The following is a 16,947-nucleotide window of genomic DNA, read 5'->3' as shown; positions in this document are numbered from 1 at the left end:
AAATGTACACGCTGTACCGCATTGCTCACACAGGCTAGGGATCACATTCGTTTATTCATTTTCCAACAACTAAATCTCTTTATATTAATTACATGGAATCCACTGGTTTTAACCAAAAAATATGTATTCTTTTAATACTGATCCTTTGCCTGTGTGGCGATCTGTATCAATTTCAGCACCTCTTCTCAGAACTTAAAAGCTGCAGGCATGGTAAAGGAAAAGAAAACAGCACAAATAAGTCAGTTTAAGCCTGTGATTAACTGCCTGAGGTCTTAAGACTTGAGGAGAACTACTCTGAGGCGTAAGGAGTGAGAGTGGCGAGCTGAGGCTCAGTCATTGTCAGGAACACAACATTTATTGCACTGACACCTATATCATAAAATTAAGTTTACTTTAGAACTTATTCCATTTGAAATCCATGCTGAATGGTCAAGAGTGCCTTGAGAGGTCATGTTAAGGACAACAGTTACTGCCAGGGAGTTTTTTTCCCCTCAACAGTTAGAAAAATAAGCCACCATTTAACATATTTTTCATAAGCAAGTCTGTGATAGACTATTTTGTATCTACAGCTTCTCTCACAGAAAAGATTAAAATAAAATCAAGCCTCTACTCTTCCAAACAAATTGGGCAATTAGCATTTATTTTAGAAGTATTTTTGGGTCTAGTGATGAAGCATATGCTACTACTACAGCTGTGACATCAGTATAATACGGGTATATTTATTCAAAGTAACATACCAGGCCTGTGGGGCAGAGCTGGAAAATACCTAAAATAGTATTTGCTTGGTCACCGGTCGCTGATGGAATTTGTGACAACCCCTGATCATGTTGGTGTTTGCATTGATCAAAAAATACTTCTTGGGTTAATATTTTGATCTCCACGCTGTCAGCACCTGTTCATAGTTGGTTTCCTTTAAAATATTCTCTACACCCTCCCTAAGGGCCCAAGGCAATCCTCCTTTTTCAGAATTGCATTGGTTTTCTCAAATGAAATTTCAAATGAACCTTTTCATCTGCTTCAGAGAAAACACAAATAAAAAGTTGGATTTGCCCTGTGTCTTCCTTAGAAGCTTCTGTTAGCAGTAAAATCAGCTGCCTTGCATAGCCATGCTAGTTAGAAAGAAAAACAATGAAATTACAAACTGCTTCTAAAACAGTAAAATGGTTAATTATTAAGGGCAGTGAAAGAATTGTTCAGAAGTGAGTACTTGCAAACACAAGTTATTTAAACATTAGGTTTTTTTCAGTGTTGTGAGCAGTCTGTACTTGTAATTAAGACATTACTACTTTAGTATTATTTGTTGAGCGTGGTCCACACAGTGGGTCTGTAATCTACAATATTAATAATTGTTTATGTGGTTATTGAAAGCAACTCTAATTTTGAATATACTTTTATGCAGAAAAATAAAGTAACTACATCAATACAATGCTGTCCTCAATTTAAAACCAAAATACCACAATAAGATACTGTATAAATGTAAAAGTAATTCTCTGCTTTTTATTTACAGCTAGTAAATTTTAATTTTATTTAAACACATGTTAATTAAAACACATGTCACCAGCTACTTATAAAATTAAGCACTATTTTGTTTGATGTTGGTAGAAACAGGAAATTTGGAGTGATGTCTACTGCTACAGCTGTTTTCAGTCCTCATGTAACACCAGATGTGCGATTGATGTATCTGTATTTTGTCGTCTCCTGTGAATTGCAAGTGATCAAACAGGCAAAAACATAATGACAGGATGATTGGACAAGTTTAGCATGAAGGGAATTGTTCAAGAAATTCACAAATCACTGCACAACCACACACAGTGAAGGAAAATTTATTGCAATGTCATAGGTATGCAAAACCATTTATTTCTACAATGAATTTCAAGTACAAGCATATTAATTGTAGAAAAAGTCTTCAACATATCTTAACTGCTAGTCTTTTGAAAGATATAATACTAAAACACACACAAAACTAGGTGTCTTACGAGGTGTGACAAACCAATAATGTAAAAACAAACATAATTTTCCACGGATTTATTTTTGTTATCAAGTTATCCTCATATGAATGAGCTCTGCTATGGAATACAGATGCTAGAAGGAGTAATCATATATTTAAATGTAGCTGTATTGCAAAACAAGTGTGTTGGTAAAAGCTGCGGAAGCATCAGCCATACTTTGCTTTTTCTGTTGCAAGAGCCAATCTGCGAATGTTTGCTATGCAACCAGCTGCTGCCTCCTGCAGAGTTTCGTCTGTGGAGCCCACCATGGCCAGCAAGAGCTAGCGGAAACACAGAAGAGAAACAGCATAAGCAAAACAAATAAGGATGCTATTGTTTAAATAATATTCAAATCATCATCTAGAACAATTGCATGGATTTACTCACACATATAATAAATAAAATACTAAAAATCACGTTAACAACACTGTATTATTTATGTATGCATACCTATATATGTATACTTTTGTATACCTATATGTATTAACATACACATAGAGCATAACACTTTATATTTTAACATATTTTTACCTGTAATTTGATATTTTTGCATCTGATTTTCTGTTTATTGTATCACGCCTGTCTGTTGGTTGTCACTTGGATTTTTTCTTGTAGGTAGAAATTGCATATGCTTTAACTGCAATAATGGTTTCCCCCAGGTATACTAGTGTGTTTGTACATGTTCAAGACATTTAATAAACAAAGCCATACTTTTTTTTTTTGGCCTTGATCATGAAACTGGATCCATGTGAACGGACCCTCGTGTCCCATTGACTGCAGCAGGTTTCTTTATTGTCGGAGCAATCCACTCTCGTTAAACTGCTTGAGGGATACAGATCTGGGCATATAATTCTTAAACATTTGCATGTAAAAGTAAAAAAACAAAAGCTCAAAAAGACGACAAACTTTTGGAGCTGATTCAGCTTCTTAGTCATATGGATTAGATCCTTTACTCTGGAAGTCATTCAATTTTTTCAGTGGAAATTCCCTTGGGTAAGGTGCTGTTCAACACAAGTATGACCTAAGACAGGCCTTCATGATAAAACGTTTTTACATATTAGAAAACCATTAATAATGGGTTTGGATCTCACTTCCTCAGCGTGTTGCAAGTCAGTGATGCAACTGCAAATACAATATATGGTGGAAAACAGAAGACTCTTGCTTAGCTTAAATCAGCTCCACACAATCCTCAGATTTCTGAAAATCTGCCAAGCTTAATGTGCGTTCAGGTATTTTGAAGCTCAGACAGCTCTAATTAAAACCTCTATTTTCAGTCTGCAATACTTAGGATTCTGTGTTCACCCAAACAATATGGACTCAAAACCACAGAGAAATCTGTTATCACTCAACTCCAGTGCATATTTTTCATACAGCTAAAATATTACACAAAATTATGAACTGCTAAATATAAAAGCATAAATTGAATGCAGACATCAAATTCGTATGCTACCTTTTTCTAACCTTCCAGCGATCGTGAGGCATGGGCCACAGCTGCACACATATGGCATTTGCTTATAGAGATCAAAGCATTTTATACTTGAGGAAGTATTTGTGTTAGCCAAATGTACAAAACAAGCATCTTGCCAGTCACCTTTCACCCTTTGACCCCTACATCTAACTTAAGGGTGCCTGTGATGAGCCTGAATCATGTCAAAAGAAGTAGTATGTGAATTAAGCATCAATAATAACTTTTCCCAGCAATTCTTCCTATAACTTCCGTTAACATCATCAGATGTCTATGTACAAATAGCTAGATAAGATTCTGGAAGTGTGAACACACCTAAAGGGATAAGCCAGAGTTAAACATGAGAAGAAAGGATATGAGAGAGCTTTATATTCTTATTTGCTTGCAAATGTTGAGCCAGGAGTGGCAACCAGAGAAGTCAGTGGAAGTTTCTCCACTGACCTCAACTGGCAGCAAGATCAACTCTGTGTGGTGACAAAGCTGCGTGGCAAAGCACAAAGGCCAGAGTGCAAGTCCTAACAGACACTTTTCTTTTTTTCCCCTAAGAATTATGACTGGATGAAGATCCTTCTTCCTTGCTAACTTCCACCAGCGGATTTCTCACCAACTTGAAATGTTTCTTTGGATGCCTCACAACTTTCTTCTATAACTTACAGAGGAAAACTTGTCTAGATCCTTCACATCCCTGACTCAAACCCCAAAATATGTATGTACATACCATTCATATGGTGGTTTTGGTAAAGCCATGTTTCCAATTGAGAGGCAAAGAAACTATATGCTTTATGTGATTATTCACTGCATCTTCACAGACCTAGTGGAGGGCTTTCTCAGCATAGCAAATGTGGAACTCAAACTTTCAGAATAATTTCAGCATAAGACTTGTTACCAGTTTGTAAGAGCAGAAGTTCATCACAAAACCAATGTTTTGGAGATAAATCATCTACTAGGACTACAGCAAACATAGACCTTTGCCTTCTTTATGACTACATGTTAGGTAGGACTCAATTCAAGGTTATTTATTTATTTTAGCCAACACTTCTATGCTCAGAAAACTTAGGAAAACAGGTATTTTTCTGTCACTTTCCATGCAGAGCTCAATATTAAGCAATGACAATAGTAGTGGGGAGGGAAACTGTGCTCTTTATTGGAGGTGCATGTTGGAACATCATGGTTAGGTATCAAAGAACAGCCCGCTACAGAATATAGTTTAGAAGTACACAGAAGGATGTCTAAAGAATTAGTGGTACGAATGCAACCAATGCAAATAGCAATTTTTATAAAGGTACTAAATACTGATTTTTTTTCCTTCTGAGTTTGGAGAATCAAGGATCAGTTCTTCTTTAATTTGTTGTTCTCCTACAGTGGTAACATCTGTAAGAACTGCCATGTCATACAAAATCCCATACTACACTATGTCTCAGGGTTTTCACAGTACTACTTCAAAGAAATATACTTGGAAACAGTCTAATACAGTAGCTGCCCCTGAGGACTGAGGATACACAGCAGCATTTGTCAGTTAACCTACTCCTTTCGTGCTAACAAAAAGGCAGTTGAAGAGAAGATTATTGAAAATGCAAAATATTTCAATATAAGTAGGTAATTCCATATTTAGGAATCTAACTTTGAAGATTTTTATATAGATCCTGACTTAAATGAAACAAAATTTTATTCTTTTTTGTATATACCAAGAAAGTTATAATTCTTTGACTTCCTGACCGCTACTCCTTGACACTTTCATAGGTTCATTTCAATTTACTGGCAATTTGGGGTCATCCAATTCAGGTATGGAAATGTATTCATAGAGAGTATACACAGACTATACCCACATATTAGATATATTTGACAAGTCCAAGAATTTTTTTTTTTAAATTCCAGTGCACCAGTACAATATAACATGACCTTTCTCTTGATGCAATGCCCTTGAACTTCATGTATCCCTTCCCTTTACTGTTCAGGTATTGTTTTCTGACACATGTAAATGTTAACAGATGTGAGAAGCAGTAAAAAAAGCATGTGGTATAAATGCTTCTTTCTGGCACGTAAGAGGCACTTTCCATAGACAGAGAGAGCACTTGCGGCACTATGTAGCCTTCATTTTCTGTTGGCAGGTACCTATATTCTAAGGCGAGAGTCCAAAATTTTTTGCACAGTTAGCACGTCATACCAGCAAATAAGCACAAATACAAGCTGTTTGGAGAACGTACAGAGCATATGCAGCATTTCTGGGTTCCAAAAGCAAGAGCAATGCACAGCCAAATCATTTGAATATTCAGAACAATTAAGAAGATTTTGCTATTAATATCCCAGCTTTAAAATAGCACAGAATTGTGATACTATATTAGGATTGCATAGTCATAGAATAATTCAGAATGGAAGGGATCTCAGGAGCTCTCTAGTCCAATGTCATGCTCAAAGCAGGGTCAGCTACAAGGTTAGACCAGGTTGCTCAGAGTTTTATCCAGTCTGACCTTGAAAACCTCCAAGTACGAAGGTGGCACAATCCCTTTGGGCAACCTATTGCAGTGTTTGACTGCAGGTTTTCCCTGCATTCAGTTACTCTTGTTTCAGTTTATGCCTGTTGTCTCATCCTCTTGCTGTGCATCACTGTGAAAAGCCTAGCTCCATCTTTTTGATGACCGACATCCTTGTAGGTAGTCGAAGGCTGCTATTAAGTCTGCTTGAAGCTTTCTCTTCTCCAGGTTGAAAAAGCCCAGTTTCCTTAGTTTCTCTTCATATGGCAAGTGCTCCAGCTCTTGACCATCCTGGTGGTCCTCTGCTGAACCTAGTATGGTTTGTCCACGCCTTTCCCATACTGGAGGCCAAAGCTGGGTGCAGTTTTCCGGGTGTGGTCTAAGTACTAAGGGGAACAATCACTTTCCTCAACCTTCTGGCGGTGCTCCTGCTCATACAGCCCAGTATTGTGCCTTCTTTGCTGTCAAGATACATTGCTGGCTAATGTTCTGCATGCTGTCTACCAAAATCTCCATACCCTTTTCAGTAAAACTTTGTGTTTGTCCTTGCTGAACTTCACAACGTTCCTGCTGGCCTGTTCCAGCCCTGCCCAGCCCCTCTGAGCGGTGGCCCTTCCCTTGACTGTATCGAAACTGTCCCCCCTGCCTCAGCTGGCAATTTGGTCTCATTGCAAACTAAGTCCATTGCCTTCCCAAGATCACTGACAAACATGTTAAATGGGACAGGTCCCAACTGAGAGAGCCCTTCAGCACTCCCTTTGTCACCAGCCTCCAGGTAGAGCACAACCCACCAACTACCACCCTCTGAGCTCGATCATCCAACCAGTTTTAATCCATTTGGTTGTTCACCCATCTAGATTACAACACATTGTAACTTGGACAGAACTATGCTGTGGGAAACAGAAACCTTGCTAAAGTCAAGGTAAACGACATGCACTGCTCTCCTCTCACCTACAAACTTAGACGCATAGAGGGCAATCAGGTTGACCTTTGGTAAAACTAAGTTCACTGTTCCAAGTCATCTTCTTCTTGTGCCCAAAATATGTGTTCCAAGAGGACTCCCTCTGTAACTTCCCCAGACATCAGTGAGAAGCTGACCAGTCTGTGGTACCCTGGACTGGAAGGACAAAGTGTTGCTCTGTAGACACACTTTCAAATTCTCATTGTCGGGTCTTACACTCTCTGGCATACCGAAGGTGCAACAAAAATGGAAAGTCTTTTAGGTAAGGGGATAAGCCATAATATTTGCTTGCATAGTCGTGCATCAGGACCGATGCTACCTTCCCCTGTCTGAAAGCGCATGACATGTTTTCAATTGCACACATAGTACCTTTACCATTACAAAATAAGCAATTGAAAACCTTTTATTTCCAACAAGATAAGACAAGCATCAAAATAAGAGCTTGTGAAAGTGTCATTTCAAAATGGGTATGGATCCCTGGATGAGTAAGACTGTAATTAAAGTGGGCTAGTAATGCTCTTTTCTAGGAAGATGTCTTTATAGAATTTTTCACTTCTACAGAAGAAGTAATGCAAGGGGATTTGAAAGCAGAAAAAGTGTAGACAAGTTTTGTACCAACAAACCCTGAATATGACAAAATCTCAGATGATAGTGATGCTCCATGTGCTGGTTACAGTAATTTACAACTACTCACTTTGCTTTAGTCACAGTCACTGCAGCTTCCAGACTCAGAGGCAGAAAGTGGGAAAAATAGGGAGTGATGACTTCAGAAAGAATGGAGTTTTGCATGTATTAATCTTTAAATAAGGGGTTAGTCCCATGATGTGTCTACAGCAAGTTTTTCCAGAACAGTGGAGAGGCAGAACAATGCTGCTGGAAAGAGGTTCCAATACAAAAAAGATAAAAGATCAGCCTATTCAACACTCTGGAGTCCTGTGAACATCAAAGCAAATAATGAATAAAGAATAACTATAAAAAAGAATGCCTTTTTTGTTTTCCTGGCTTCTTTAAGTTTTCTGCCCTGTAAAAGAAATTTTATTTGATTTTTTCTAATGAGAAGGAAATATGGACAAAATCCTTCAACAAGATTCATATCTATACTGGGAAGCTAGTAAGAGTTCACATAGAGCTTAAAATTCCTGGATCTAAAGACATTTACTTAAATACAACATCTTGTAGATTGACATAGCATTTCCAGCTGGTGGTAGGACTTGTCATTTTTTAAAATTTGGATTTAGTATCTGACTTCTTTTACATGCAACATTTCCTGAAGGATGCTAAATTTCTAGTACTGTGATCTTCTAATTGCGTAACACTTCTTTTCCAAGAAAGACATTTTTCACACGCTTTTTATAAATCTAACCTAAAACAACAAAAAAAAATGCTTTAAATAAAAGCATATGGTAGAAGCTTATCCAAGAAAGTATCAGTCTAGATCCAGCCAGCATTTTGCTAACTTTCAACACCATATTGATCACTGGAAAATATTAAAGCACCAAGTTTCAGTCTTATGTTATAAATATTCCTATGAAAATGCTTCTCATAAAATTAAACTATAAATAATAAAAAATACTCCGCAATCAAAGCATAATGAAGGTTAGGCTAAGTCACTGTTTCTAAACTAAAATTCAGGCCAATTTCCTGATTTCCTCTTTCAGTAGAGTGAAAAGGTAAGACAGTATGTACCAGGCACAGCCTCCTAAGAAGAAGATGCTCCTGTAAGTTCTGGGGTGTTCTCTGTTAATTTTGTTTTTCTCAGGTGGCACAAAGAGAATAGATTTCAGACATAAAGTCCGGTCTGTCAGGGAACACTCTGAGCTAGCAGACATACAAAATCCAGTACCAACAAATTCAGTAGAGGCGGAACCTGAGCAGGGCAGACCCCATTGTGTCACTTGCTGTGAGGTGGGAGAAATCCTAGGAAGATTGCACCTGGCCCCTTCCCTTCCCTTCCCTTCCCTTCCCTTCCCTTCCCTTCCCTTCCCTTCCCTTCCCTTCCCTTCCCTTCCCTTCCCTTCCCTTCCCTTCCCTTCCCTTCCCTTCCCTTCCCTTCCCTATTTCCTTCCCTTATTTCCTTCCCTTATTTCCTTTCCTTTTGGGGGAATGAGGAGGTCCAAAGGATGCAGCTTGGGCTAAGGTACCCCTGAACACAGTGATGGTCAGCAGGCTGGCCAGGAGCTCTCCTTTCTCATCTCCCCCTTCCTCCCTCAGAATGCCAGTGACAGAGCACAGGGCCAGGCAAACCTGGGCATGTTCCACAAACAGGTGCAGGACTGGTTAGGATGAGAACAAACTTGTCTCAATTTGTGGTGCACTTCCAGATATTAAACCATCTTACCTGTCTCAGGACAGGTGACTTGTCCCCAGCAAGTTACTTTTTGTTACTTTTTCTTATGTGGCTGCCTGGGGTAAAACAGCTACTGGTTAGCTGAATTACACAAAATGCTGGGAAACAGGGGAGAAAGAAGAGCAGGGCTTGATAGATTCAGTAAAGCATCATGAACATATGATCACTGGTACCTTACCATGGGATGTTTACCACTTCTTTAGAATATACAGCTCTAGTGAACTTCAACTGATTTTATGCCATGATAGATTTGAAGCTGTACCCTCCTGGGTACAGCTTCATTTTTTTGTTTTTTCCTACCTGCTATCTTCCCCTTTTTGTCTATTTATTTTGCTTAGTCACCTCTTGTATTAGAACTAAACTGAAAGGTATTTGGGTAAAGGACCACATTTCTCCAACACATCTGAATTGTGCCTACAACTATGGCATATCACTCTTGAAAAGAAATCCTCTTGATCACACACTAATAAAATACAAAATAAGAATATAATTCTCATATTCTCCAATAAGCTTAAATGTTGCATGGCATTACCTTGGGGAAACACATACAATCTGAAAGCCTAAATGGAATTACAATACAGTACACACTGTGAAGTACACACACATACTTGCAAGTTTTTATGTATTTACAAAATATGAATAAACTCCACAGCTCTCTCTCCACCTCATCTGTATTAATTGTCTATAAGCATATAATTGTTTAGAGAAGGATGCCACCCTTCTGTGCAAAGACATAATAGATGGGCAGAGAACTCTGAATATCAGTGACAAGGAGAAAGTGAACAAAATGCTAAGTGGTGAAGTGTAAAATAGTTTAAAAACTGTAAACTCTCAGGCCACTTTAAAATACACTAATTTTACAGGCTTTCTCATATCAGGTTGTTACCTATAGGACTTCAGATGGATAATTTAAAAAATTTCAGATGCAAATCTAACTAAATATAAACATACCATGCAAAGGTAATGTAACTAAATAAAACTAGTAATAAAAATTATTTCTAACCCTTGTTTAAAAGGTACGATTATATGTAACCAGTTGGACTCCTTAAAGGCAGACAGTTTGAATCTACATTCAGCTGTAAGATGTTTGGTGCAATATTAAGAAGGAATTCAATCATCATGAACATTCCAACGTACAAAGAGTCTTATGGGATACGAAATTCATCCCACAAAAAGCAATAGGCAGATCTGATAATCCAGAAGTGATGAAGCCCAGGGTCTTACAGCATATTTTTATTTGAACCACTTTCTCGATTTTATTTTTATTTCATTGTAGTTTTCAAAAGAAGATTAACATATAAAAGGCTTTCAGTGGAACAGAGAGAATAAAGAACTTTTTTGTAATCTCAACAGAGTGACATTTTAAAAAAGCTTTTTTCAATTCACTGGAAATTAATTTTATTAAAACAGGAGCCTGCTTACTTACTACATGTAATGGATATTCAAAACAGTAAACTTACGTCACAGAGGTTCCTTTCATAATTTAGCTTGTCTCAGTAACATGTTGGGGACTGTCCTTCCCTGATATTGGTGCCAGCCAGATCAATCTTTCTTCCTTGTATTACCTGCTCCCTTTCCATACTTACCTGCTTTTTCACCCTTCGCTTCTTTTCCATTTTTACAAGAGCATGACTTCTACCTTGCCTTTCCTTCCCAAATGTTACCGAGGAATATGAAATTGAGAAAGAATTGCTAATTGTTTTTCCAAATTCATAAACATTACTATCAATAAGTGTACTATCATTTTATCTGTTTGTCTATCTCTAGCAGTCATATGAAGATCATATGAAAGTTAAGAAGGAGAGATGCAAATAAACTATCAGCAGCAAGTCAGAGGAAAAAAAGGAGGTATAAGCTGTCCCTTAACACTCACATACTGAAGGGTTCTGCCTGACTTCTCAGCAATACTTTGAAAACATGGTGCTCTTTTTTGTTCTCTGGTTTGTCTGTATCCCTGAAATGCACTGCCACTAGCCTGTCTTTGAAGACAACATTGAACTCCAGCAAAGAGACACCACAGTTTCAAGACTAGTGACAGATTTTGCAATGTTTATCTCAAGTTGCATCTTATCCGAGAACAGGATACAAAATCTTTCTGTACTAGTATTTTAAAAGTACGTTAGATCTACTGGTATGCGTGAACTGACTTCAAACTCTCTCGGTATTCAATTCCAAGTACTGATCTTGATCTCTAAACTTAATATAGCTTTAGGTCCAATGCTCTAAGTATCTGTCTCTCCGCCTATATATGATCATTATAATCAAAAACAGTGGGGTGTTTTTGCTAGTAAACCTTACATATCAAAGTCTGGGGATAATAGCAGGATGTTCTCACTGTAGATCCATACAACAGCATTTATTTCAAATCACAAGCCAGGGTATTTCAAAGCTTTTTTTTTTGTGGCATGCAAGAAGACTGATCTACAATCTCATGTTTTCAGATGTGTGGGTGACAACAGTGCATACATTTACACAAATTAGAACATGAGTGGTATTGTTCATCTTACAATCTGGTTTTAGACTAGTAAATGTACTAGAAAATGTTAAATTAGAACACAGTATAAATAAATGTATAGATACTATGAACACAGCTCAGCTTTATTCTTACGAATACAAAACTCTGAATGTGATGGAGCAAGAAATGAGCTGGGGCTGTTCATGGGCAAACATCTGTGTATAGTTCACATATTAATTCATATCTATAGATTTAAATGTATGGTATCAGGAAAGAAAAAAAAGTAATTATGAACATAAAGTGGAAGATACTTTTCAAGATTTTCAAACTGCCTCTTTTTCTGTTATCAGAGAAAACAAAAGGAATACATTATTTTATACAGAGAAGTCAACTTCCTATAATCAACCCAAATTTCTGAGTCACTTTAGCATTGCTTTATGAACAGAGTCTCATATGGGGGTCATAAAATATATATACTAGTGCTGGAAGTTTGTGTGCTTTCCTTAGGTGGGTGTAGTGGAAAAACGTTACCATGCACACTTATTGTGACAGATAAACACTTTGGTTCTTTGGTGATTAAAACATAAGGGGTGTCTTGAATAATTGCTCCATTCAGGTCATCTTTAATGAAAGCCTTTGTATTTGCACATAGTTGTCTAGAGTGGAGTTAGATATTTTTTAAAAAAGAAGCAAAACATCTCCCCAAAACCACTCAAGGACTCACTTTGGCTACAAACTCCGTGAGTGGGATTGTGGAAGCTTTATGAGACCAGAGATTTTTAAAAACACTTTATAGCCTGCGAGGAAGCAACAATACCTGCCTGCCTCACTTGCGCATGTCAGCCAGCAAATACCAGAGGCCTTGATCTGCTTCCTTCCTTCTCTAAAGATGTAACTATAAAGTAGGGAATGAAAGATTAACTAATAGAAGTTAACTTTAAAACTTTCCTCCAATTAAAGCAGAAGTCTGTTCCTTATCTTTTTTTTTAATTGAGTAATTGCTCAACTTTAATTCCAAGCTTCAGGTTGTGTGGATGTTTTTGGCTTATTCATTTGCCTGGGCTTTTTTAGTTTCATGAAAATATAGTTGTGCTTGACCAAGTGGAGATTGTAGCCCATGTATAAAGGCTCTGCGAGAGCTGGTTAAAGCATGCAGGTGAAGTTGTGAAAATTGATATCCTAAAATCACACAACTCTATGCTTTAAAATAGAAAGAAAAAATTCATGTGGGCCTTCTAGCTGAATGCTACCACTGCAACAGGTAAAATAGAATCATGATTAATACTCTGAACTTGGTACAGTGTTTCCCTTATATCTCAGGTAGGATGAAATGGTTAGAAAGGCTGATTAACTAGCTACCCAAAATATTATTTCACAACACTAATGCTAGCACAACAACACAATTAACAGCATGTTGGACATACTTGGGGCACACTGACACCTAATTATAACAATATGTGTGTAACATACAATATTTTCAATATGTTACACTGAATATTTTTCTGTCCAAATTGTTTGCAAGGACTATTGCCTTGCCCAAACATATGGACATCTCTCCAGTTCTAACAAATTTGTTGCTGGCAGTCCCTTTGTATCTGCTGCACGTGTAGTGTGCAATACTGCCCAGTGTTTTAAATCCAATGATTTAATGAAAGGTACAACCTTTGCACTGAGCTGTGATGTATTTGCACAGGAGATCCGACCTCCATGGCTCAGCATTGTGAACTGCAGTTTGAAATTGGCTTTTGTCTCTACAACCATGAAGAACATTATTGTCAGCAAAGTTTGCAACCTCACCATTCGCCACCCTTCCCACTATCATCTATGAAATACTGAACAGCAAGGTCCCTTGGCTGCAAAACTTGATCCGAATTCCTACACTTTTATTCCTGATTTTTACCAATTATTTATCCTTGCTAGGACTTTGCCTTCTCATCACATGGCAGTTTAACTTCTTTAAGAGCTTTTGGTGGAGAGTTCTGAGGGCTTTCTTAAAATCCAAGCCTGATCAATTCAGCACTTCCAAATAGCAACAGGATTACTGCACATGAATAGACTATACAACTGATGAAAAGATAAAATGCACTGAGAAGCAAAAGACTAACAAAATATTCTCTATACAGTGAATGTCCAGCAAAGACAGTACCAAAGAATGACAGACCTTCTTTAGATATATACATACTCCATTAGCTTACAATGGCTCTGGAGTCCAGCAATTATCTCTCTTTGGAATTCTGTGAAGGAGCTAATCCAGTCTAATGACTGTTGGATTTATGCAGATTGCACAGATGCAATGTACAGAGAGAAAAACAGCAAATTAATCACACACACCTGTCATCAAGGTAGACAGTATCCAAGACCTGGTGAAAGACAGGACCTCCAGAGGGCAATTCTGATTTTAGGTGTTCTAAATACCTTCTGGAGATTTTTGACCCCTCTGTATTGCCACAGAGCCCTAAACTATGTAACTTAGCCTGAGTCCAGTATTTGGAATTGCCATACGTGTATGGCAGTACGGAAGCAACTCTATGAGTGCCTGCTTTCTCAATCCCATGTCGTGGAGAGTTTATTTTTATCTTCAACACAAATGAATGAGTAGACTAGATACAACCTAAAGTCACTTTCTATCTAGTTTTTCAGATTCTTCAGATTCAAAGGTAACATGTAATTTGCAGTGTATCAGATTCCTTCGGTAATAAAGTTATTGGTTAATATTCTCTTACTTCAACATTTTTTTTCTTTGAAACTTCCAGAGATTAAAAATTATAATGAACTTTGGCAAGAAATCCTGCACTGATTAGCAGCCAATGCAAATACAGCCAATTAGCATACTTGGAGATAAATGCAAAATTAAATAAAATTACATTTCCAATAAAATGAAATTGTATGGACTTTCACTCTTAATCTAGGAGGAGACATATTTTAGCTTTTATATACCATTAATTATTATATAATCATAATTGCATCAGCAATTCGTAACCTGACCCTGCCCTCACTCAAGTCAGGACAGAACTCTGAGCAGCCTCATGTGCCCAGCAGCCTCGCCAGCTCTTTGCACTTTATGCCAAAGTACAGAACACTGACCAGGAACACTGGAGCTCATCCCATAATCTATACATTGCAAATGGACTTTTCCTTAGGATCTTTACCTTGAAAGTAACAGCAATAAGATATGCCATAGTACTTAAAAGATACCAGAGTGCTCTTTGAAATGGTGACACAGAAGAGATGGCAATGACTGGGGCCTGAAGCCAATTCGAACCAAGTGATTGATTCTATAGGAAGAAGGAAAAAAAAGGCTTCATAGATGTCAACAATTAATGCATCGTTTGGTACATTAAGGATTCCTGAGTGACAATTCAGCCTCTACTTACACATGTATGTGTGTGTATACATATGTATATATATATATATATATATATACACACATATATATATATACACATATATATATATATATCCGCCTGTATATTGTTCTTCAGATTTCTTATGTTCAGCTTCCTTGAACAGCTCCTTAAATACAAGGAAACTATTTTTGATCAGCTGAATGCCAAAACTCATTACCTAGCATTCCGCCCTTGTACATCAAGCCCAGCGTCTCTCAATTAAGAAAACTAATTTTAATATCTGACTATTTAGCTAAGATATTATTCAATAAACAGGAAACTATTTTCATTTTCTTCTTTCTTATTATTGCCAAATTAGAAAGAAACATTTCGCATAGTCACAAGGATAAGACTGGTGCGGGGAGCTAAACAATTGCAAGAAGCTGCTCTGTGTATTTCTGTGGTTTGGAAATAGTGCCAAGTCGGAAGGAAAAGACATTCTCTGCATTTTCTAAAGCAAGATAAATACAGAAAAGAAATATAGATTAAAGATGGAACTGCTATCTATGAACTCTGCCAGATTCCTTGGCTTTTTGGCACACCTATTGAAGCTGGCAGACTTAGCCAGGAGAAATCTTTTCCATTAAAAGCAGCAACATATATTTTGGTTTAACATATTTTGTTTGTTCATTTTTAAGCTTAAAAAAATGCCGATTTAAATTTTTTTAATGATTCCTTCTGCACAGTTGGCTGCAATTGCACTTATTTGAAGCGGCTCATTTATCACTAAAAGAGCTGCAGGGCACAGCTACTGTTAAACAGCTCCAACAAACCTACAGCTTAGTGGGACAAGCTTCTTTTTATAAGACTAAAAGATGTCTAGAATGTGCCAAGAGGAGCTTTATGCCAGCCTCTAGGTTTGTTATCCAAATGTTACTAAATCAGAGGTCTCCTGAAGCACAGAGTTTGGGCAAAGATAAGCTGATGTCCCTTAGGCTGCTGGTTGTTCCCATCCGGGATCAGCCAGATTTTAACAGAAGACTTGCTACGTATCATAAACTTTAATAATGTGAAATTTTGAAAAATAATCTGAAGTTTGAGGTTTGGTCTGCACGGAAGCCAAACTTCATTACCTTTGGCAATGGTGCAAAAGCAAAATGTCTTACATGTAAGTACCCTACTTTATGAATGGTGAAGTTCTGCTTATTATGAAGGTAAAGGCTCACTGGTTTCTGCCTCCTGCAGCTGAAACTGTAAAGAAAATATTCACACCTGGCAGTTGCTAACACAACAGAAATTGCAGTGGTGCAACACTGTCAATTTTCATTAATCCTTCTGAAACTAAAGAAAATATGGCAGTATTTGACTTAGTTTATGGAGCCTTATATCTGAAATTTTTAAGTGTGATGCAGTCAATACATTTGTGGGTGAAGGGACTGGGCAGACTTTCTGTAGCCAACAAACATGCGGAAATTTTGCCATCTAGTGCCCTCTCTCTTGATGTCCAAGAATTGTAACAACTAATTTATGAAAAGCAACAGGCATCAGCTTGGATTACGTGCCAAACACGCTGCATCTCCGGACTGAGCTGTGGAGCCTGAATAGAGCCAAGCATGACAGTTAAAAAGTTGGTTCTTCTAAACTTAAGACAAACATATGAGTATGTAAATATGCAAATACACACTATTGTACCCCGATAATATTTTTGCATAGATATTATATGAAATATTTTGGATTGATTTAGAAAGATCTTACCTCAAATCTCACTTAATAACATAAAACTCTATATTCTGTATTCAATGTTCTCACCAAAGGCCCCCCCAACAACCAACAACCAACCCCATAACCAAATACTCCTATAGAAATAGGTGCCAGTGCTTTTGCATTTCATTTTCTAAGCTTCAGATATATATGGTTTGTGGCAAAAAGTTGGG

The 16,947-nt window shown here is 37.4% G+C and overlaps 1 protein-coding gene across 1 annotated transcript in view; it reads right to left on the bottom strand.

Annotated features, from left to right (window-relative positions):
• Positions 1 to 1,807: 1,807 nt before the first annotated feature.
• ODAD2 (outer dynein arm docking complex subunit 2) overlaps positions 1,808 to 16,947 on the bottom strand; it is an 86,508-nt gene continuing 71,368 nt past the window's right edge. Inside the window, 1 exon segment of the mRNA XM_065050675.1 lies at positions 1,808 to 2,269. Coding sequence (XP_064906747.1) covers positions 2,156 to 2,269 — 114 coding nt within the window. The 3' untranslated portion in view covers positions 1,808 to 2,155.

This window comes from Columba livia, chromosome 2, assembly GCF_036013475.1.
Source record: "Columba livia isolate bColLiv1 breed racing homer chromosome 2, bColLiv1.pat.W.v2, whole genome shotgun sequence".
In the NCBI taxonomy this organism is placed as follows: domain Eukaryota; kingdom Metazoa; phylum Chordata; class Aves; order Columbiformes; family Columbidae; genus Columba; species Columba livia.
Note: the sequence above shows the minus strand (reverse complement) of the source record. Positions and strands in the feature narration are given on the sequence as shown.